The following is a 23,763-nucleotide window of genomic DNA, read 5'->3' as shown; positions in this document are numbered from 1 at the left end:
ATACATCGCTGGGAATATGGTGCGGTAACCCCCACTGTGTTCGACTAGGGCCAGGGTGTTCAAGGGCCTGCTTGCCACGAAATTTGCTGAGTGCCCGTGCTTCAGTAATTCGATTAGTCTGTAATTCATTCTCAACCTAACCTACCTCACAGGGTTGTTGGGAAGATAAAATGAAGGACGGGGGAAGCCTTGTGAAGTTAGAGTGGGACAAAAGTATAACGAATAAGCTGCTTGCAAAAAAATATTGTATGTATAATGGTCAAATTACTATGAGCTATTGTGAGTATTCGGGGATGGAAATTGCAGAACTTTTTTTTTTTTTTTAAATCCACTTGAAATGTGGCGGCATCGCCACATTTTATTTGCTCCGGTCAAGCGCGCCGATGTGGCATGCCTCCTTCCAGAATTCCAGAGGTGCCGCCTTTGTCCCACCTTTGCCGGAGCAAAAGTTTGTCTTGCAGATGCCACCGGGCTCGAACCCGCCGAGGAGCCCAGGCGAGCGGGGCGCCGGATCGGAACATCTGCGCCAGCAAGAACCCGGAGGCGCGGAGCGGCGGCTGGCCGGACGGGGCTGGCAACCCCCGCCAGCGCGCACACAAAGGGCAGAGGCGGGCCCGGGCAGCCCCCGAGGGTCTCGGCCGCCGCTCGCCCCCGACGACGCCCCTCCAGCGCTTGCGTGGGGCGGGGAGGGGAGGGGGAGCCTGCCTCCCTCCCTCCCTCCCTCCCCGAGCTGAAGTTTCGCCGCTCCCGCCGCGCCTGGCCGCCGGGAAGGAGCAGAAGGCACGAAAGGGGAAGGAGAGGAGAGCCGCGTGTCGCCACTTCTTAACTGAGATGCCTGCAGTGGAGTCCTTCGTGTCTGTTTTGTAATTCTTCTGCAGAAAGGAAGGCGAAGCCGGGTGGCCGCTTTACTCTGCCCAAGCAGAAGCGAAGCGATGGGGCTCTTCCAGGTGCAGTTGGGCTGCTTTCTAGGTAATTCAGCTTTTTTATAAAAAAAAAAAAGTTTGCCATCTCCTACCTGACTGGCCATTGACGCACGGGAGGTTTCAATTTGGATCGGGCCCCTCTCTAGAGGCGCCTTTCCCCCATCGGGATTCTCAAAACTCAACCATCAGCCCCCCTGCAGAGGTTTGAGAATCCGGATGGGGGAAAGGCGCCTCTAGAGAGGGGCCCGATCCAAATTGAAACCTCCCGTGCGTCAATGGCCATTGTTTGAGTGCAGTTGGCGTGTCTCAGCCAAGACGAGCTCTGAGTTGGGCAAAACCTGCCTCTATCCCCCCAAAGCAGCCTTTGGGAAAGTTGTAGAGAAGCGGCTGTTGCCGAAAAGAAATGCTGCCGCGTGGCCGGGGTGGTGGTGGAGGAGAGCGTCGGATCCAGCCTAGGAAAGCAATTTTGTTCCGTTCGGTTCCTTCATCGTCGTCTCGATGATTTGGAAACCCACCCCGCGCAGACGTCGAGATTGCAGGCTCCTTGGGGCACAGGCCTGTCGCTTTAGCGCGTGTTGATGCGCAAACTCCCCCGAGCGCGGACTTGGTTGTCCTGAGCTTGCGTCAAGATGCTAGTCCTCAGCACGCTGACCTGAAAGTGCCGCAGAACAGGATTTCTTTCCGGCTAGGGCTGCAATCTCGTGTATACGCCTGCTTAAACTGTTAAGGGTGCTATCCTGTGCCCTTAACCCAGTCTAACCCCAGTGAAATGTGGAGTAATTGCATAAGATTGCACTGTAAACGTCTTTCTTTCTTTCTTTCTTTCCTACGGGGGGTGGGGGGACTGCTGGGTTCTGTGGTTTGCTGCCCCCTTTGGAGACGGTGTTTTTCTTCGCAACCAAAACCCCACTTTTCGGCAAACATGATTTGCGTATCCAGCGAAGATAAAAGAGCGCCTTTTAATCCGGTGCATTCGAAAACAAAATCTCATCTGCCTGCTAAAATGTAATATTTGAACGCACAGCACCTTCTAAGCACGGTTGATGGGAAGGGGGGTGCATTGGAATTGCAACCGGGGAGTGCACCCAGATGTATCCCATCCCAACAGTCAAGCAAACCTCCCTTATCTGAATTCATCCCAGACTTCTCGGAGGCCAGAAAATACTCTTCTTCGGAGCGGCAACCCTCCAGATGTACCCCCCCCTTTTATTGCCTCCTTGGTTTTGAATGAACCCTTTTGCCAGATTTCAGTCCCTTGCTGGAGTTGATGAACCTCACTTTACCCGCCCTTGTATGCCTGCATGTGTGCCTCTCTCTTCCCCCCCCCCCTTAGAAAGAAGACACGTCTGGCGCCAGATGGCTTTAATTGCCTGCTTGTTTCTCCGCCGCTGGAAGGTCCCGAGTGCAGCTGGATTGTGTGTTCCCCTCACCCGGCAAGGAGGAACTGTAGGGGAAAGATTGGCGGGCTTTGAACGTCGGGCTAAGGCCATTTCCCCCCCTTCCAAAGTCTGTTTCACCTCTGCCTCCTGAGGGAGAGGCTCCGCCCACCTCCCCGGAATTCCAGTTACCCCCGGGGTTGGACTAAGACTGCCAACCTCAGGCCCCACAAGTCAATCCTAAGAACAGCTGTGCCGCATCATACTAACAGTCCTTCTAGCCCAGCATCTTGTTTCACACAGTAGGCTGGCCTCTGTTTCCAGCCAATGAGGTTTATTCCCAAGTGAGTGCACAGGAGTGAAGAAGAAGAGTTGGTTTTTATATGCCGACTTTCTCTACCACTTAAGGGAGACTCAAACCGGCTTACAATCACCTTCTCTTCCCCACCCCACAACAGACACCCTGTGAGGTAGGTGGGGCTGAGAGAGCTCTAAGAGAGCTGTGACTAGCCCAAGGTCACCCATCTGGCTTCGTGTGTAGGAGTGGGGAAACCAACCTGGTTCACCAGGTTAGCATCCGCTGCTCATGTGGAGGAGTGGGGAATCAAACCTGGTTCTCAAGATCAGACTCCACCGCTCCAAACCACTATCTTAACAACTACACCACGCTGGCACAGTCGTGGGGGGGGGGGAGAGACAAAAAGCAACCGTCATTGGGTTTCGAATCCAGGGCATTTACTATTGGAACAGGGATTCATAATGATGAAAGGCTGAAATTCCCTGTGTTGAGCACTCTCTGTCCCTGCAGCTCCACTGCATGAAAAACATCACCTGTTGAATTCCTGTCCATCTTGCAGATGTTGGGAGCCTGGCCAACCGTGGCAACCTAATCCTTGAATTATGAAATACATATTGCAGATCACTGGTGTGTGTGTGGAGAAATTAGGCCTGTTCCCTTTTCTCTAGCATCTTTTACAAAATATAAATTGAGGAATAATGCAGACACACATTTTCACCTTTCACTCCTCTTGTAACTGAGCAAGTAACTGATATTAAGCCCCCAGAACCCTGTGGGCAGTTGTGCCAGCAACAGATTCAAACCAGCAAGTGTCTGAGTTCCTTAACTATTTGTGGCAGTTCCTTTTCGTGGATCAAACTAGCACCAGGTTCCCCATTTGATGTGCCCCTTTCAAAGTATTGACAGAGGTGTGCTGAAACCAGGAGCTGGTTGTGTAGTCAAGTGACTCCTCGGTTTTCTGTCTCTGGTGGCAAAATCCCGCTCATCACAGCTGGAGATGAAATGAGGTTGTCTGCAGTGCCCTGGGATGATGGGATGATTCGGGTGACTATTCCATCATGCGGTTACTTTTACAGTCATGGCAAAGTGGCATACCTTAAGAATCAGGGGGCCTGAAGAAATTCCCGGGTCATTTGTTGTGGATTTTATGGCCGCTGCACTTTAAGCAAGCTCAGTATTGTTGCGGCTTGTCCGATTTCACAATAGCCATAGAGTTAAGAATGCTTTGGCCCTGTCATAGGACAGGAATTGATAACTCAAATAAAGCGTATGTTTGCAAACTCATAAAAGCATTGCCAGATAGATGGATTTTTAAGGCGATGTTGCCTGTTCTGGAATTTCACAGTTCCCTAGGACATAATGGATATCCTAAATCCAGAACATGGCTGTGTTGTGACCTTTAAAAAAAGATCTAGCAATGTAAATGTAACCTGACTGTAATAATGGAACCTCTACCACTGAAAAGCTTTCCCTTTCTGCTGCTAATCTGCTCTTGGTTCTCTTTTCAAATTTGTAGGCCTCTGGGCCGCCGTAGTAGGTCAGGAACCAGAATTCAGCTATGGATGTGCTGAGGGGAGTTGCTATCCAGCTACTGGAGACTTGCTAATTGGGCGATCCTCCAAGCTTTATGCCACCTCCACCTGCGGGCTCCAAAAACCTGAACCATACTGTATTGTGAGTCACCTCCAGGTAAGCCATAGCCGGACAGCTGGAAAACAGTGTCATTTAAGCCTAGTTAGAAATGTAAAATTCCCAGAAATTTTGAAACAGGTGGTGGTGGTGGTGGGGGAATTCCCCAAATGTGTCCCTCCCGTCCCTTCACTGTCTCTAGTCATTCAAGTAAAATTGATCAATGTGTTGCCTCCTCCTCCTCCTCCCTCTTCTGCCCTTGGCTGTCCAAGCAGCCCCACACCCTCTCCAGATAAGTAGAAACATCTGGTGCTGCCTAGGGGTTGAGAGGAAGCAGACCGCATCCCTCGGGGCATTGATTTGTTTGTACAGTTGCATGTGTCCTGCAGTTTCCTGCTCTTGTTTGTTTTTGCTCCTTAAAATGCACCAAACAACTGTCTCCCAGGATTATTAGGAGTACTCTTCCCTGGAAGTTCTCTATGATACCAACAGAAACTCTGCGCTCAAACTCCTTGGGGGTCTGTCCCAAAATACAAACAGTCCTAGGGAAAAAATATGAAACTTGGTCCCCAGGCTCCAAGCTGTAACAAAAGAGGTGTCCTTTGGGGTGTGAGGTCACTGGAATTTCTCCCATTCTGCTGTTTCACCTTTTCCAGTATTGAAGCAAAGAAAGTTCAGTAGGGTATGATAAAAATCCTCTGCCATAGTCGTGCTTCTGTTTGTTTGGACAGGGTTGTCCCAAGATACTTTGATGTCCAAAACAGCTGCAGTTCGCAGTGCTAGAAGTATGTACAGTGGCACAGAGATGCCCCACAGATTATTGCTAGTGTTCCATTTAAGTGAACAGATGAGAGACCTCTGTCAGTGCACTGGTACACAGAGAGAGCTCTACTTTAGAGCAACTAGGAAAACATTGTACTAAGACAGGAGATCAGTAACATCCAAAAAAGTAGAATATTTATTCCTGCATGAGCTTTTGTGAGTCAGAGGTCACTTAATGTGACAGATAAATAAATAATATGAAGCACAGTGTGCTCTAGAATAAATTTTGTTAGCCTTTAAGGGGCCACTGGACTCATAGTTATTCTTCCGCTACCCATCTGAGAAAAATAATGCATCATGGGAGCCAATATGTTCATGATTTTTCCCCATATTACATGAGGTATTAATCCACAAATTATTTATTCCAAAATAGAAGTCTGTGGTTTTACTTTAAAACTCTGAAATGATGTGTTGATTACAGTGAATTGAGTAATCAAAGAGTATGAAGCAATGTGAAGCCCCCCTTTGGCCCTTTCCCCAGTTAAATAAGGCTATGTGGTATAGTGCTTGTCTGGTCTTCACTCCCTTTTAAATAATATTTCCATAATGAACTGAACATTTAGCATAATATTCTGTTGGACTGCGATGTTGAATGGATTGTTCTAATGCAGGGGCGGGGAACCTTTTTTCTGCCAAGGGCCATTTGGATATTTATAACATCATTCACGGGCCATACAAAATTATCAACTTAAAAATTAGCCAGCTATATTTGGTCAGACATTTAGCCAAGAGGCATGACCGGAGACGGCTCCGAGTGTGTGCCACATAGAGCGACTCGCTTTTGAGCTCTGCTGTCCCCAGCTGGGCCCAAGAGATTCAGGCAGGGCAGCAAACACAAGACGAAGTGAGCGACAAGCCTCTTGGGGCTTGTAGGCAAAGGAGCCCGGTCCAGTAACGTCCCGGTCTGGCACTTTCCTGCCCTATGCGTCTTTTGCAGGACTTAGAGGGGAAAGAACCAGAAGGGAGAGGGGGTACCGACCAAGCCCCAAACAGGCAGCTGCCCAGATGACCCCCCCCATGCAGACAAGCAGGCAGGCATCCAACCGGTGGTGCACTCGCCCACCTGGTGGCACAGGATGGTCTGTTGCACCAGCCAGGTGTAGCCATCGAGCTACATGCGAGAGTTGCTCCTGCTCCGCATGGTCGGGACCGGATTCTACAGCCGGCTCCTGCTACCTCCGCCTGCAGGGATGAAATGAAGACACACTGGCTAAAAACTCGCCTCCCCGCATTCTGCTCTTCCCCCTTTAACCCCTCTATTGTCACCCGCCCCCAGCCCTCTTGTACAGAGGGAATACGTTTCTCCACAGCCCAGGTGGGAAAGGGTTAACACAGTTTCTTGGGCGGTCCTAGCAGCTCCATAGCTAACGACTCTTCTGCAAGGGGGAAAGAAGATTCCTTTTCTTGGCAAAACAAAATCACATCCGCCTTGAATAGAGGCTATTCCTGTCTGCGGGAGGGGGCAGATCGCCAGTCTTAGATCCTTCTGAGCTAGAGATCTGCCAGGACCCATGAAGGGCCAGACCAAATGATTTCGCGGCCCTTAAACGGCCCCCGGGCCTGACGTTCCCCACCTTTGTTGTAATGGAACAATTTTAATTAAATACGCATGGCATACCAAATGTAGAATTTATTTTAGTTGCTTTTCTCCCCTGCGGGGACCCAAAATAGCTTACAATTTCAATCGAAAAACTATGACTTAAAAAAAAAGTTTCTAAAAACCTGTGTGTGCCATGCAGACAGAAGAGCTGGTACTCAGGAAAGTCAATTTAAGAAACCCATTTGCCTCTCTGGATCTTTCACTCTGAGTGAGAATCTACTGGCATGAATGGCTTCTGAATTCTTTCACACACACTACTTAGCATAGAATTTGCACTTCAAGTTATCTCTGCTTGGGCATGGTGCTTGTATCTAGCAAACCTCTGTGCTTGTTGAGCAAAGCTCTCTGAATCAGAGTCTACCAAGACAAGTATTGGCTCTGCTTAGGATTCCACTGAAAGGTTACCCTTGCTCCCAGTGAGGCATGTATAATTCCAGTTTTACATCAGCCCCACATATAGCAGGGCACAAGAGGAAGCATCTGTTTCATTTGTCCATCCTCATCCCAGTACCCATCAGTATGAACGAGGGCCTCTGTGCATAAAGTTCCAGGCAAATTTGATCTACTTGCATAGGTGTTTAGGTTAATGCATTATAAATAATAACTCATACTTCACCCTGGAGTCTTCATGTTTATATGAAGATGAGATGTGAACCAGAACTTCGTCCGTTTGGAATTACAAATATGGGGAAAGTTTTCAGCTCGAGTGATTTGCAGGGCAGTTCTAAACAGAGGTACTATATAGTCTGGGCGTAATGAACTCAGTAGGTGTAGAAGGCTGTAACTTTGTTTAGGATTGTGTAATAGTCTTAAATTGGAATTTTTTTACTTGAGTGTTACTGTTAGTGCATTTATTGTGCACAGTGTGCTCAAATGTATCAGCAAGAAACATCCAGGGTTTCTTCCCCCCAAGCACATCATATGAACTCTGTCACTCTAGACTATTTCCTCATCTAGTTTCTTGCTTAATGTATTCTAGCAACTTCTGGATAGTTATAGATGTAGAACGGAAAGAATGGAAGCAAACCATTCTTTTTCTATGACCTAATATAAACAGGTAGATATTGTTTAATCAAGTAGAAAATATATTTTAACCATAAGAAAGGAAATGTACTTGTTTCACATTTGCGAATCAGAACGAAACGTAGCTTTTCTAAAAATCAGGGAAAGAGGCAGAGGAGTTCTTGGGGGTGGGGCTAAGAATAGCTGGGAAACATCTGGCTGAGGCTCATCCTTTAGGGATGATGATGTAAATATTTTATACCACCTAATCAAGGATAGGGCTAGAACTTGGGCATATGGGAAGGAATTATGACTGCTTAAACAGGCCAAAGAAGAAACTGTGCACACGGGAAATATGGAGAAGGATGCAATATTTGTGGATTTATTTACTAATGCTAGAATCCAAAGATGAGGGAGCTAGAGTTCTTGGTACTAAGATATAGGGGGCATATCAAAAACCTTTTGAAACAGAAGGGATCTCTTGAGATGGAGAAAGAAATTTCTCTGATCTTTCTCTGATCTTGAGATGGAGAAATAAATTAGGGAGGCAGCCAAAGGAGAAAGTATTGTAATACTTCGCCTTCAAACACCATCACGCTGGATGGGTAAACTTAGTTTTGGATTGCAACGAAGAGCTAACATTTCTAGATACTCTAAATGACCATGCCGTGGAACAGTCATGGAGTCAACTGAACTGGCAGTCATGGAGTCAACTCTAGATTTAATCCTGCTTGGTGGCCAGGAATGACTATAAAATGCATGTGTTGTTGAACTGATTGTGCAATCCAATTCAACATAAATACAAGTAGAAAATGTGCCAGAAACTTGAACTTGCTTGAGTCTGATTTCAAAAGATGGCACTTCACATAAAAGAATGGATGAATCAAGAGAAAGTTGGGAGGAAGAGCTGGGAGAGTCAAAACTGTTGAACATGCTTGGGGGTTATTTAAAACACAGTAGTAAAAATTCAGCCGTAATGTCTGATTCATGAGTGGAGTCAAGGAAACTATAAGAAGCAATAAGGTTCCTTTAAAAAGCATCAGTCTTGCCCAAATAAAGAGAACCAAAAAGAGCACAAACAAACTAATGTCCAAACAAACAAACAAACAAAAAAGAATTTGAGGACTGTAGCATGTTGCAAACAAAAACAATTTCTTTAAATATATCAAAAGTGGGAAGCCAGTCACAGAGTTGGTTGGATTACAGGAGAAAGAATTGCTGAAGGAGGATAGAAAGATTGAAGACAAGCTGAATGAAATCTTCACCTCAGTCTTCACTGACAAAAATGTTGGACAGTCTCTCTCAGGAAGGGCATATGAAGAATTAAGTGAAATAGATGTGACAAAAGCTGACGTTTTAGACCTTGCAGACAAACTAGAAATTAATATGTCGCCAGGTTTAGATGGTGTATACACAGGAGTTCTTCAAATATGCAATTGTGAATTGTGTACTTGGTGGGTTGTGGTTATGTGGAGCAGGATGAAAGCCTCTGCAAGACTGATTGATTAATTTGTTTAATTACAGGAGGATAAAAAATGTTTTATATGTGATTCACGGGACCCGTTCCATGAGACACTCAATCCTGACAGCCACTGCATTGAAAACGTGGTCACTACCTTTGCTCCAAACCGGCTCAAACTGTGGTGGCAGTCAGAGAACGGTATGCTGTTTGTGTGGAAATAATTGCCCAAGAACAAAACAGATTGCCTTTGGTTTCTGTGTGCTCACAATGATCTCTGCCTTGCAAAAGAGATTTTATTTTTGTAAAATTAAAGCCTGTCATTGAAGTTGCTATTTTTTTCAGGCAACGTTTTTCTATAAACTTCAAAATATTGAAAAAAAGACAACATATCAAGATATTCTGTTATCAGGAAAGATAAGTTCCACATACTAGCCCTGATCTTTTTCTTCTCTGAGGTTAAAGTGGGCATAAGAGGAAATGTTTTACCTGGAATTATTCCATTGTTGAATAGTTAGAATAGCCCGTTTCAAGTCTTTGATTCATTGTTGTACAGTGGCTGAAGGCATGTGCCATAATGTGATATACCAACATGGAACTTTCCAACATTGTAGTTGTAAAAGAAGGCATTTCTTTGAAGATATTTCTAGCACAGGTCCTGCTTTTCCTTCAGCTCACCTGGGATTTCTGCCCCACCATTTGTGTCTTCTTCCCTCCCACTTTTCCACCCATTGGAAACTAGGATGGGGAAGCGTAAGGGCAAAGAGAATGCTTGCATACTAGCCTCTCCTGCTCAGAGCCTTGCTGGTATCTGCAGGCTATTGGGGAAGAGGTTGGGTGAAGGCATTTGAAAGAGGAGCAAGCCTTGATAGATACCCTCTTTGCTTGATAGATACCCTCAGGTTGCTTAGTTTAAGCCCCTTCACCAGAGCATTGCCTGGGAAGGTTCATGGTAGAAGGTGGCAGTTACATGAATGAACGAAGAATTTTCTAGCTCTTATGGTATTCATATGTTAGAGTACTAGACTTAACATGACTGCACAAGGGCTATGAAGAAAAGTACCTGAGTGTTACATTAGTGTTCTCACCCACTAAATGTATGTTGCAGCACCATAGTTATTGTGATTTTCAAACTTGAGTGGGTATTGCACAAACAAAGATGGGCCACCATCTTTGTAAATGTTTAAACCAGCAAAGAGAGTTTGAATTGCTGCTCTCTGCTTGTGACATTAATTCGGGATTGTGTGGGTTATTCTGGAGGATGGTGCAGCTTTTGAGCAAGCAGTTGCTGAATATTCTTTTGGTCCCTTCATATTGTGTGATTGAACACTGCTTATATCTGAGCTGTCATTTGGTCATGCAAGCATTTATTATAACTCTTGATATCATCATAACTGCTGTGAAATAATGTTCATAAGTATAAGAGCTTTTGAGATGGAGAAGTTTAAAGCAGAGAGATACTGTAGCCTATGACACTTACGACAAAGGTGTTTTTATTTTACCGAGAGTAGAGTCGAGCCTTAGACGAGGATTTTCAAGGATTTTCGGGAAGCCTACAGCAAAATCTGTAATAGAATCTAAAATGTCATTACTCCTACTTCTGTACCTTGGCCAGAGGCCTTTTTGTCTTCCTGAGACAAATGCTAATGTCATGTTTTTGTTGGACAATGGCAACATTCAGCGACTGAATTGTATTAGCATTTTATACTTGGGTTTCATTTGGCCAATAAAAGGCATTGGTCTTTGTAGCTGCAATCTAGTAATTGCATGGAAAAAGTTATTGTAATTTACAGGCAGTTCTGAAATCTGCTGCAAAAAAAATCTTACAGCCCTGTTCAGCTCACAATTATTTGTGAGCCAGTCCTGTTGAATTCATTGGGATTTACTTCTAAGGAAGTATGCTTGGAGCACTGCCTTAGTTTACAAAACTAAGTCAAGCTGTCGCTAGTGTTTCTTATTCAGTATTCTAAATATCTTCACGTTGTACTGAACTTAAGCATGTGTATATGAAGCAGGAAAGTTTTCACCTCAGTTATTACTGATGTTTTGATTAAAATTTTAGCTGTTTATGATTTTGAGTGCCCTGTTCTAGGTACAGATTATTTGTGCTCACAGTATTCGCTGATAATTTTTCCATGGAAGAGGAACATAAACCATCTGGCACTGGCTGGCCAGAGCCTAAGGATCCTATTTTTGCAAAGTCTGAGCTACCTGGGAAACTTGCAGCAGCCTGAACAGCCCAGCTTGTGGGCTCATCAGAACATGAAAGCTAAGCAAGGTTGGCACAGGTTAATGCATAGATGTGAGACCACCAAGGAAGACAGTTTGATATGCAGAGAAAGGCAATGGCAAACCATCTCTGCTCATCTCTTGCCTTGAACACCCCATGGAAGGGGTCGCTGTGCATTGAGACTTGATGGCGTGTTATTCGTTCAGTAAGCTTGTATGTAGCAAGCTCTGCTTTTCATCAAGGACTGATGCAATAACATGAGTAGAGTCTCTTATCAGTGCATTCTGAAGAGCACTTTCATAGGGGAAAGCTGCATTGAATAAAATTGAGTGTACTTCAGAGTAGTCCTCTTAGAATTCTCCCTATGCTTCTCAGGGCTAGCTGTTATCTAGAGCGATACCAATTCTGTACATGGAAGTTCAATTTAGCCAAAGGAGGTAAAGGTAAAGGTAGTCCTGTGTGCAAGCACCGAGTCGTTACTGACTCATGGGGTGATGTCACATCCCGACGTTTACTAGGCAGACTGTGTTTACTGGGTAGTTTGCCGTTGCCTTCCTCCGTTGTCTACATTTTACTCCCAGCAAGCTGGGTACTCATTTTACTGACCTCAGAAGGATGGAGGGCTGTGTCAACCTTGAGCAAACTATCTGAAACCAACTTCTGTCAGGATTGAATTCAGGTTGTGAGCAGAGTTTTTGACTGCAGTACTGCAGTTTACTACTGCATGCCACGGGGATATGATCGTAATAGAGAAATGGAACTTCCATGCAGAGAGGCAGTGTACCCTTGAATGCTATATGCTGAGCATCAAGAAGAAGAAGAGTTGGTTTTTATATGCCAACTTTCTCTACCTTTTAAGAAAAATCAAACTGGCTCTACCATAAGGAGTCTCAAAGTGACTTACAATTGCCTTCCCTTCCTCTCCCCACAACAGGCCACTTGTGAGGTAGGTGGGGCTGAGAGAGTTCTGAGAGAACTGTGACTAGCCCAAGGTGGCTTCATGTAGAGAAATGGGGAAATAAACCCGGTTCACCAGATTAGAACCTGCAGCTCATGTGGAGGAGTGGGGAATCAAACCCAGTTCTCCAGATTAGAGTCCACCACTCTTAACCACTACACCACACTGGCTCTCCAACAGGAGCTAAGCATCACCTTGCTTCTTGAGCTTCCAGCATCAACTGGCTGGCTCCACTTAAAAATTCTTTGTATTTGTCTCATCTATTTATGAATGAGACACGCCCAGGTAAAGAGATGGAAGTAAGGGAAAGACAATACATAACACTTTTTGAATCATTTAAGGTAAAACATGACGATGTCACTAACACTGGCAGTCAGTAAACAGTACCTTTATTGGCATTAACAACAGAAAAACAAAACAAAGAAACAGTTAAATATAAAACTAAAAACAAAGAATTACACATTTCATCAATAATTACATTATAAAACAGTTAATTGTGAGCTCCCCTCCTTCTTTAAACTGGCAGTCATCAAGAGCAGTTTACCATGTTAATACTTGATTATAGAATATCATCTCAAAAAAACATTGACAGGAATGAATGAAAAACCATGGAGTGTATATGTCAGTCCCCGGCCCCAATAATCACCTTTGATGAAATCAGATCACCTTCCAACTTGAGCTATAACAAGTGCATCAAATAAGCTGTTGATTTTTGTATGCTGATCAGAAATTTTAAAAATCAGCACTTGATCCTACAGTTGCTCTTGCATAAACAGAATTGCATTAAATAAAACTTCTTTTCCACTTTCACCTGGTGAGATCCAACACAATAGGTGGTGTAATCCATCTCAGTTCTGGAATGTTTGATGAGATGATTTTAAGAAGAGAGATGGAAAAGTGAGATGGTCTGGCAACGAAGGGACAGCTCTGGTTAACAAAAATGTCTTTACGGAGAGGTAATATCACCAGTTTTACAGTGCAACCCTAAGGAGAATTACTCCAGTTTAAGCCCATTTATTTCAGTGAGTTTAGACTGGAGTAACTTTGTTTAGGATTGTACTGTTCTTCTCATGGAGCGTTTATGTGACTATTGGTTCCACTGTGCTCAGTGGCAGTGGGTTTGATCCTGTGACCATGAACGGAATGATCTTGGTGATTGCTAAACTTGGTCCATTGTGTGAAGCCTTCCTAATCTTGCCTTGCTATTGCCACCAACACTAAGATCCTATGCACCATGAATGGAAAGAGAAAGAATGGATTTCTCCTCTTTCTGCTTCCTGCACTCTTTGAAAAGCTGTTCTCAAAAGATTGGGAGATCCTCAGAAAGAAAGAAGCGATATGGTAGGATGGGTGAATTGACATAAATTCACCCCCCAGACACACACACCCTTAAGTGAGTGTTTCCTCCATTCTTAAAAAACTTCATGCAAGAAAAGAGGAGAGTGATTTATGCTTATTTTGTGTGTGTTCAGTTGCAACCTCCTTTGCTACATTCCATTGTATTTTTTGAGGGCTCCCCAATCCTCTGGACCAGATTTTCAGGGGATGTAGGAAGCTCCAGGGAGAAGGGAAGATAATGCATTCCATGAATTCTTTCCATTCACTGTTTGTAGGGTGCAGCTTATTTAGTGTACCAAGGGAACGGTCCTGGTGATTGTGAAACTTTGTCCATTGGATAAAGTCTTCCCGGTGCTGCCCTGATATTACCACAAATGCTCTTGGTCGTAGAGGTATACCGTTGTTATTATTGCTTGATCATATTAAATAGTCTATACCAAAAAATTTATTCATAACTTATTAATAATTAATTAATAATTCTTACCTACAGGACCATCTTTTCCACTACACCCCCCAAAGAGCATTATGCTTAGCTGACAATGACCTCCTAGTGGTCCTGGCTCAAGAAATATCCTCAACCAGGGCCAGGGCTTTTTCAGCCCTGGCTTTTTCAGCCCTGGCCCCACCCTGATGGGACTTTCTGTCGAATGAGACCTGGGCCTTGCGGGACCTGGCTCAGTTCCACAGGCCCTGTAAAACAGAGATGTTCCTCCAGGCCTATGGTTGAGGGCAGCAACAGTTTTACAGCAGCTGGCCTCCCTTCCGTTGCCCTTTTTCCACCCTCTTTCATTTTCCCTCCCTTTTCTTGCTTGACCCTATTGGATTGGATTGATAGATTCTATTCTTCCCTTCTTGTTTCATAGGTCTTCTGTTATATGACCCCCTTGGACAAATCTCACCCTATTAAAGAATGATTCCCTACCACCCTATTTTTAACTTGGCATAATGAGGGAATCATCGTTAGGGCGCCATTTTCGCTAATTTAAATTTTTAAGGGTGTATTAATATATATGCTTTTTATGGTTTGTTTCTTAATTTGTTGACTATTGTATATTATGTTTGTTGTTAGCTGCCCTGAGCCCAGCTTGTGCCAGCAGGGTAGAAATCTAATAAAAATAAAATAAAAAATAAATTATGATGTTGGTTCTTGTAGGTTATCCGGGCTGTGTGACCGTGGTCTTGGTATATATGTGTGACCACGGTCACACAGCCCGGATAATCTACAAGAACCAATGAACTCTGACTGTGAAAACCTTCGACAAAATTATGATGTTGTTTTTTTATTATTTTATTGCATTGCTTTTGCTTTGTGAGCTACCTCTGGAAAGGTGGTATTTCCTAAATAAATAAATGAAGTAAAAAATCCTGTGGAATATAAGCAGTGTTATGTGTGTGTTAAGTTCCATGAAGTCACTTCCGACTCATGGCGACCCTATGAATAAAGTCCTCCAAAATGGCCTTGCTCAGATCTTGCAAATTGAGGGCTGTGGCGTCCTTTATTGAGCAGCGTTATAGCTAGGATGAAAAAATGGTTGTGGAGTGAAGTAAAAACTGCAAACTATTACGTAGCTGCTTGCTCAAAATATTTTAAAACATTTTTCTATTTAAGAGTAACTTAAGCTCTAGAGCAGGGTGTCGAACTCAATTGTTACGAGGGCTGGATATGACATAAATGTCACTTGGTGAGGGCTGAGCCATGCCTCGCCAGCCCAGATCGAGAGTGGAGAGGGCAGCTGCCTTGGCTGGCTCGTGGGCTGGATAAGAGCTCTCAAGGGGCCGGATCTGGCCTACAGGTCATATGTTTGACACCCCTGCTCTAGAGTTGGTCCTAAATAGATAACATTCTTCCAAATACATGTGCTTAGTATAACAAACTTTCAGCAATTATGCATTCAGACAGTGAGCGTATTCTTATGTTGATAGTCCAGTAACATAATATCTAGAAGCTACAAAAGAGGGTGGTTTAATCCTAAACATAGTTACACCCTTCTAAAATCCATTGAACTCAATGAGTTTAGAAGGGTGTAACTCTGTTTAGGATTGTACCATTAGTTTCTTCAGTTATTAGCCAATTTTTTGGGGTAGAGCATTAAACTATAGGATCCTCACTCAAAATAAGGCATCTCCAATTTTTGTTCAGATTGAATCCCTCGAGGGGGAAAAAGTGATGAAATTAGAACCCTGACCAATGTTCTTGTTTACTGTGCAACATCCTGTCTGTTCTGTAGGGCTGGAAAATGTCACTGTCCAGCTGGATCTGGAAGCTGAATTCCATTTCACTCATCTCATCATGACCTTCAAGGTAAAGAGTCCATAACATTCTCTCAATTCACAAATGAGCAACTGTGCAGTCGGGTAATAGTTGTGCATGGCAGAGGCGCAACTAGCTATTTAAAAATAAGACAAGCAACATTCCTAATTTCATGAGACCTTTCTTTCTTTCTTTCTTTCTTTCTTTCTTTCTTTCTTTCTTTCTTTCTTTCTTTCTTTCTTTCTTTCTTTCTTTCTTTCTTTCTTTCTTTCTTTCTTTCTTTCTTTCTTTCTTTCTTTCTTTCTTAAAAAAAATCCCATTAATATTGGAATGCAAGAGGGGGGAAAAGACTATAAAGTTGTTAGCTTTGAGATACAGTTTAATTAGCTTTTTCTGTTGATAAGCCTGGTGTGAGTAAATTCCAAACACTGATAAGGCAAAAAGAGATTTGGCGTTCCTTCCTGTTTGTTCTCTGTAGCAGAAATAAAGAGTTGCCCTGTTTTTGAAAGTGCTGTATTTCTGTGTAGGGTTTTTTTTCTTGCTAATATTAGTTTATTGAAAAAGGTTAACCTGCCTTTCCTTCCTACAGATATCTAGTGTGATTAACAGTTACTGTAAAAGCATGTTTTTATGAAAATCCAATTGAAGATAGGTCAGTTAAATCATGCTGAATTGCAACAGCAGGAAAATACCCCCAGAAGGAAAATAAAACTGCTAGTAAGCGTGTGCCGAAAGAGCCCCGTGGCACAGAGTGTTAAGCTGCAGTACTGCAGTCAAAAGCTCTGCTCACGACCTGAGTTCAATCCCAACGAAAGTTGGTTTCAGGTAGCCGGCTCAAGGTTGACTCAGCCTTCCATCCTTCCGAGGTCGGTGAAATGAGTACCCAGCTTGCTGGGGGTAAAGGGAAGATGACTGGGGAAGGCACTGGCAAACCATCCCTCAAAGTCTGCCTTGGAAACGTCGGGATGTGACGTCACCCCATGGGTCAGGAATGACCTGGTGCTGCACAGGGGACCTTTACCTTTACCTTTTAAGTGTGTGCCGAACTCCCAGACCCTCCTTGTATATGTGAAGTTGGGATTTTTTGCCCCAATATGCATCACTTTACACTTGCTCACATTGAATTTCATTTGCCATTTTAAAGTTCCCCAACAAAGACTGCAAACTGCTAAGACATGGGATAAGAGGACAAGCCCCACTCCCCCAGTTTGAAGAGATCCTTTTGGAGCTCTTCACAGTCCAATTTTGTTTTAACCACCCCAAATAATTTGGTGTCATCTGAGAACATGGCCACTTCGCTGTTCATTCCCAGTTCCAGGTCACTGATGAACAGGTTGAAAAGCACCGGTCTCAACACAGGTCCCAGAGGGACCCCACAGCTCACATCCCTCCATTGTGAGAACTGACCATTGATTCCTAATCTCCGCTTCCTATTTTTCCGCCAGCTCTCAGTCTATAAGAGGACTTGTCCTCTTATCACATGACTTAGCAGTTGGCAGTCTTTGGTGAGGGACTTTGTCAAAAGCCTTTTGGAAATCCAAATATACAATGTCCACAGGTTCATTCCTGTCCACATGCTTACTGACACTATTGACAGGACCTACCTTTCCAGAAACCATGTAAAGAAGCATTAAGTAGACGGCATGAACATTTCTTGAAATTGGTGCTTTGGAACTTATGCTGTCTCTTTTCCTTTGTGTTGCTTGCATTTCTTGCAGTGCAGCTTTGAGAAAGCGCTGAGCATCATAGTGCTGCTTAATGGTGCAATCCTAACGAAAGTTACACCTTTCTAAGTCCATTGAAGTCAAGGAACTTAGGACATAACTCTGCTTAGGATCACACTGTAAGGGCACCTAATTTTTTATTCAGTACTACTCAAATCTGTCCTGGTCTTCACAATAAGATTCTTTAAGACGAACAGAAATATTGGGTTTAGAACTCTTTTTACATGTGGCTACTGACATCATTACAGGAAAAGTGAGCATCTATATACAAAGTACTTTTGTTTCCTTCTGAACAGATGTCCTGGCAGGACAGTTGTACCATATGGCCCAAAATATATTTTGTTGGGGAGGTACATCATAGTTTGGCTGTACTGAGACTTTTTTCAGAAAATCTCTACTGGGATTGTATTCATTAAGGTTAAATACGTAATTTATGTGAAAGTGATCTGGAGACTAAATTTTGGACTTGGTGAGGAATTCCCCCCCCCCCGATAGAGAACACTGCCTTTGTTTATAAATGGCACAGATAATATACATTGTATTTATCTACTTTATAGCTGATTAATCAATTAAATATATTTCTAAAAATACATTTCTAAAAGCTTAATTTTAATTTTCTTTCTGCAGACTCCCTTCAAAGCTGTTGGATAACATTTCTTCTTTGCTTTGCATTGTAATAGTGCCAAGAGTACAGTCAGAATATTTAGTGAAATTTCAGTAAACATTTTTCATTAAATGTTTGTTTATGTACCTTGCTTTTCTCCCCAAAGTGGCTTATAGCATCCCTCCTTCATCTTATCCTTGGAACAACAGCCCTGTGAGATAGGCTAGCCTGAGAAACAATCACTGGCCCAAGGTCACCCAGTGAGTTTCCAGTGGATGAGTGGGGATTTAAACCTATTTCTCCCAGGCTCTGTTCCAGCACTCTTACTACTATACCATGCTTGCAGATTGCTTACCTTTTCCCCCTTGTGCGTGGATTCACAGGGCTTACCAAGCACTCATGGTTTTTTAGTTATCAAGTTTTTAGCTTGCCATGCCTCCAGGGAGTGCAGGCTGGTACACCTGCTACTCTCTATCTGGTCTGAGGTCTGTTGGGCTGAGGGAAACTGACTGACCCAAAGTCACTGAAAACTTTATGGCTGAAGGGGATTTGAACCCAGGGCTCCCAAGTTTGAGTCTGATGCTCTTAATTTTTCTGCCACGCTAGGTATCTGTTCTTTCCTGTGTTGTGCTGAGTTCTTTAACAGCAACTTGGCTATATATAATAATGCACAACTGCAGTCTGTTTTCTGGCTTTCCAAACTTTATCTAGCAAATCCTTGGGGTTGCCAGCCTCCAGGTAGGGCCTGGAGATCTCCCAGAATTATAACTGATCTCCAGACAACAGAGATCAGTTCCCCTGAAAGAAATGGCTGCTTTGGAGGGTGGGTTCTATGGCATTATACCCCACTGAGCTCCTTTCCCTCCCTAAACATCATCCTCCCTAGGCTCCACCCCCAAAATCTCCAAGAATTTCCCATTGCAGAGCTGGTAACTCTTCACCAGAGCAAAAAGATGGTGTGTGTGTGGGGGGAGTAGTCCCCTAAATCTTACCTTTCTAAATATGGAAGTAAAAGATATCAAGTGAGAAATAAGAACATCTTTTTTTCCTTATTGTTGTAGATCACAATGTCTGATTCACAGGCTCTGTAAAACATGAACATAGTTATGTTTTGTCATGGATTCTGATAAGTAGATGTCACTAAGCAAGTGCATCCTTATTTTTACTGAAACATTTTGCACTGCCCTTACTTTAAACTCGTGGGTACCGTATCTATCAAGCAACACCATCCTTATGTCTTTGGGGGATTTTGCTGGTGCAGGTGTGCCTTGCACTGGTGCAGCCTGACTGACTGAATATCATTATTACATGCCGATTGGCCCATGGACACTCTGACTTGGTTGAACACCTGCAGTTACAAGAGGCTTATTGTAATTTTTAAACATATGCTGTAGATTGGCATGCATAGTCCACATTGTATGAAGTGTGTGTGGGGGGAAGTAAGGGGGAAAGATAAGGAAAATAAAGTGGATGTGGGAAAATTTAAAATAAACATTTGCATGGTTTTTTTTTGAATGAGCAAAGGTCCAAATAATATGTAGTTTAAAATTCTATTCAACTCTCCGTTGTTGCTTCCGATTCTTAGACATTTCGCCCGGCTGCAATGCTGATTGAAAAATCCTCAGATTTTGGGAAAACTTGGCAAGTTTATAGATACTTTGCCTATGACTGCGAGAACTCTTTCCCAGGTGTTAACAATGGACCAATGAAGAAAGTAGATGATGTGATTTGTGATTCCCGGTATTCTGATATTGAGCCTTCGACTGAGGGAGAGGTTGGTGGTTTTACATACATTGGATCTCTCTTATGCATAACATAGTAATTTCTGTGCTCCTCATGAATCTACATTTTTGTTCCAGGTAATTTTTCGTGCTCTAGATCCTGCTTTTAGAATTGAGGACCCATACAGCCCAAGGATTCAAAGTATGTATGCCATTTCTTTTATCTTCCTTTTAATTTGTAATAATTGCATAGAATACAATCATTCCTTCCTATATCTGCAAGGTGTACCCCATGTCCTCTTGCCAAGGAAGAACTAAGGCTAAGAAATAGTGGCACGTACAAGACCAGTCAATAACCCATTGACTGGGTTGGTATTTGAATGCTGATCTCTCAGTTTCAAGTTTTAACATTCTTCTGATAGCACATCTTCTCTTGCACTTTATATATTCAAGAAAAATGGTGCAGTGTGCTACAAAAATTTGCAGTCTTGTGAGGTGTGGGCTGGTTTATTCTCTTTAGAGTGGTCTTTATGTGAGCTCTGGAATATATCTGATTGCCGCCCCATTAACACCAAACAAAGTTCCCTGCCGGGATCAAAGGAACAAATAATGTTCATGCTAATGAAAAGGTGCTGAAATGTTCTCAGGTGTCTGTCATGAACAAGGATTTGTGTTCACACACACACACACACACACATTCTCCCCCCTTTTAAAATTACTTTTAAATAATTTTCATTTTCTACAACTGAAAATACACTGCTGGGTTGATTTACTAAAAAGCATGTGGTTTTTTTTCCTATTAGAGCAAATCAAAATTCAAGGTAAAGAGCATGAATTAATGTAACACAGTACTTTAAGAGCATAAGCTGTTAGGATCGCAGTAGCACTGCTAAGACTAAGGACAGTTACACCCTTCCAAGTCAATGGACTTAGAAAGGTATAACTCTTCCTAGAATTGCACTGTAATTTTTATTACATCAATTATGAGCTTCCCAGGTGGCTTTGGGTAAGCTATTCAGTCTTCCTCTCCTCTCCCATCTATTTGATGAAATAATAGTGGACCTGCCTTACATGGCCATCATAATAATTGGTGGTGGTGGAAAGTGCTTTCAAACCACAGCTGACTTATTGCGACTCCTTAGGGGTTTTCTAAGGCAAAAGACGTTCAGAGGTAGTTTGCAATTTCAACCTTAGACTTCCTTGATGGTCTCCAATCCTGCTTAGCTTCTGAGATCTGATGAGACTGGGCTAGCCTGGGCTATCCAGGTCAGGGCTTGTGATAATTACAGAAGTTTTATAACATGAAGCCCTTTGACCATTTAAGAAAAATGGGTTAGGTCCTACCAGCTTTTCCACTGTTGAAAAAGGGCTACCAAAAAGTTATGCTAAAGATCATGGGACATGGATGGACAAAAGCTATGAGAACAGGGACTGTAGTAATGAGGGGAACTGAATGAGATTTGGATTAAAAAGCTGGCAAGATCCAACCAGTGTTATACAAATACTAAGTATTGTGATTTTAAGTCATAGTTTTAGTCTAAGGGTTGTTACTGAGCAAACCAGAGTTTTTGTTGGGTTGGTGGAGCAAATTGCCCTGTAGCAATTTCAGAGCGTTGTATTGCAGGGTGAAATAGGTGAGGCACTTCCGACTGAATGACCTCCATTTCAGTGTATGTGTTTGTTTGAGCCTGTTTCTCCACTTCTCCTAGAGGTTCCAGTTTATTAAAGCTAATGTAAATGAAATATTCGCTTACTACTTTGCATTTGTATAGTGCGTAACTTCAGCCTGTCTACAAGTATTTTCAAGTTAGGGCTCTTAAAGATTTTCAGGAGTACAGAGAACAGCTCCGTTCTATGTGCTGTTGACATTTGAGCAGTACGCTTATCATATTGTTTACAAACCCTTATCAGAATTTAAATGTTTATTAAATAATACTAATAGGCATATCAAAAATGTCAAAATGCATGAAGTAAGTCAAGTGCCACAGTGCTTGAGTCAGCCAAAATAAAGTTTTATGTATTAACAACACAAAAGATGCTAAAGAAGAACTTCCTGTTTTTCTTTCCACTCCATACACATTTGTAGGGTTGGGAAATACTGGAGATTTGTGGGGAGGAGCCTGGGAAGGGTGGTATTTGGGAAGGGAGGGACTTCAGTGGGGCATAATGCCAGAGAGTCAACCTTCCAAAGCAGCCATTTTCTCCAGGGGAACTGATCTCTGTCACCTGGAGATCAGTTGTAATAGTGGCAGATCTCCAGACACCACCTGGAGGCTGGCAACCCTAATAATATGATTTATGTTAATGCAGTGTAACTTGGAACAAAGTGGTAACTAACATTTATATGTGTTCCAGTTTGGGTCTTTATTTTAGTGGGTCATTATGTAGGATTCTAGGCTCCGCTTCATACAAAATCTGCAGGCCAGTCACAAGCTCTCATCAAAGACAGCTAGTACTTGTCTCAGTTTCTTTCCTTCTTATATATCTTACTTTGTTAGAATGATGAAAGCAAATACAGCCCTGCATTCTTGTGTTTTACCATTTCAGATTTATTAAAGATCACAAACTTAAGAATCAAATTTACCAAGCTGCATACGCTGGGAGACAACCTTTTGGACTCTAGAATGGAAATCAGAGAAAAATATTATTATGCCATTTATGACATGGTGGTTCGTGGGAATTGCTTCTGTTATGGGCATGCCAGTGAGTGTGCGCCGGTGAATGGACACGATGAAGAGGTGGAAGGAATGGTAAGCATTTACTTCCATTACTTTGCCAGCAAAACAGTGTTAAGCCCTTCGTGGTTCACAAGTTCACTTCTATAAATAATCCCTTTTGGGGAATACCAATAAACAAAGTTAGCAAAACTTGGTCTCATATGGATTTAGGCACTATTTTGAAACCCACTTGTTCATTCCTAATTTGTCATATTTGCATTCCATACCTCTTTTTAAAAAAAGACAAACAGAGTATAAATGGTTCTTTCTCCGCACTGCTGAGAGGAACTTGATTAGGCAGAGACAGTGTGTTCAAGGTCCCTGCTCTCCCCCACCCCCAAGACCTTTATGGCTGAACAGATATTCGAACCTGGAATTCCAGTTACCATACCAGGTATCCTTCATTATGGTTACTATGCTGGCTATTTTCATTTGTGTCTTTATATTAATTGTTTTTAATTATTATTGCCCAACCTTCCCCAAAGTTCAAGGTGACTACAAATTCACACCACCTTGATATAAACCTGTGCTGTGGCTGTATTTGTACAAATCTGGCTGCCCCTTCTCAAAAAGGGTATTGTAGAACTGGAAAAGGTAAGGGCTGTTGTTTTCATCTCCTGCTTGTGGGACATCTATTTGACTACTTTGTGGGAGTGGAAGCTGCCCTAGATAGACCTCTCAGTCTCATTCATCAGGGTTTTTCTTAAGAAAGCTTCTGTATTTCTGTATTCATTGATTAAACACCAAAGGCAACTCATATGTGATTTTTGTAAACATTCGTATATGCATCATACACAACAACAATGCAGAAGGGTGGTGGGTTATGCAGAATGGTAGACTTGTACAGCCAGAGGGAAGGCAGAAATGTCCTTCAGATCCTCAATCTATCTCAACGTCCCACAGCTGATAGCAGAGAGAGAATATCTGTGTTGCCCTGCTGTTGTGCAACATGCTGAGTATGCACCATTTTCCTAGTCAATGATAAAAGGCACACCTGCCATTTGCAACTCCCCTGATCCTCAGCCCTAGTATACTGGGGGTGATCAAATGTCTCCTATCATAAGATATTTCCAGGGTCAATGACCAAGAAAATTACCTTTTCTTAAGTTGT

General features: G+C 43.0%; 1 protein-coding gene across 1 annotated transcript in view; it reads left to right on the top strand.

The window, feature by feature from the left end:
• The first annotated feature begins 383 nt into the window (after positions 1-383).
• LAMB1 (laminin subunit beta 1) overlaps positions 384-23,763 on the top strand; it is a 74,535-nt gene continuing 51,155 nt past the window's right edge. The window contains exons 1-7 of the mRNA XM_056846479.1: positions 384-681; positions 4,114-4,286; positions 9,175-9,310; positions 15,864-15,937; positions 19,800-19,988; positions 20,074-20,137; positions 22,483-22,685. Coding sequence (XP_056702457.1) covers positions 384-681; positions 4,114-4,286; positions 9,175-9,310; positions 15,864-15,937; positions 19,800-19,988; positions 20,074-20,137; positions 22,483-22,685 — 1,137 coding nt within the window. The remainder of the gene's footprint in view (positions 682-4,113; positions 4,287-9,174; positions 9,311-15,863; positions 15,938-19,799; positions 19,989-20,073; positions 20,138-22,482; positions 22,686-23,763) is intronic.

This window comes from Euleptes europaea, chromosome 3 (genome assembly GCF_029931775.1).
Source record: "Euleptes europaea isolate rEulEur1 chromosome 3, rEulEur1.hap1, whole genome shotgun sequence".
Classification (NCBI taxonomy): domain Eukaryota; kingdom Metazoa; phylum Chordata; class Lepidosauria; order Squamata; family Sphaerodactylidae; genus Euleptes; species Euleptes europaea.
This window is presented reverse-complemented; position numbering and strand designations above follow the sequence as displayed.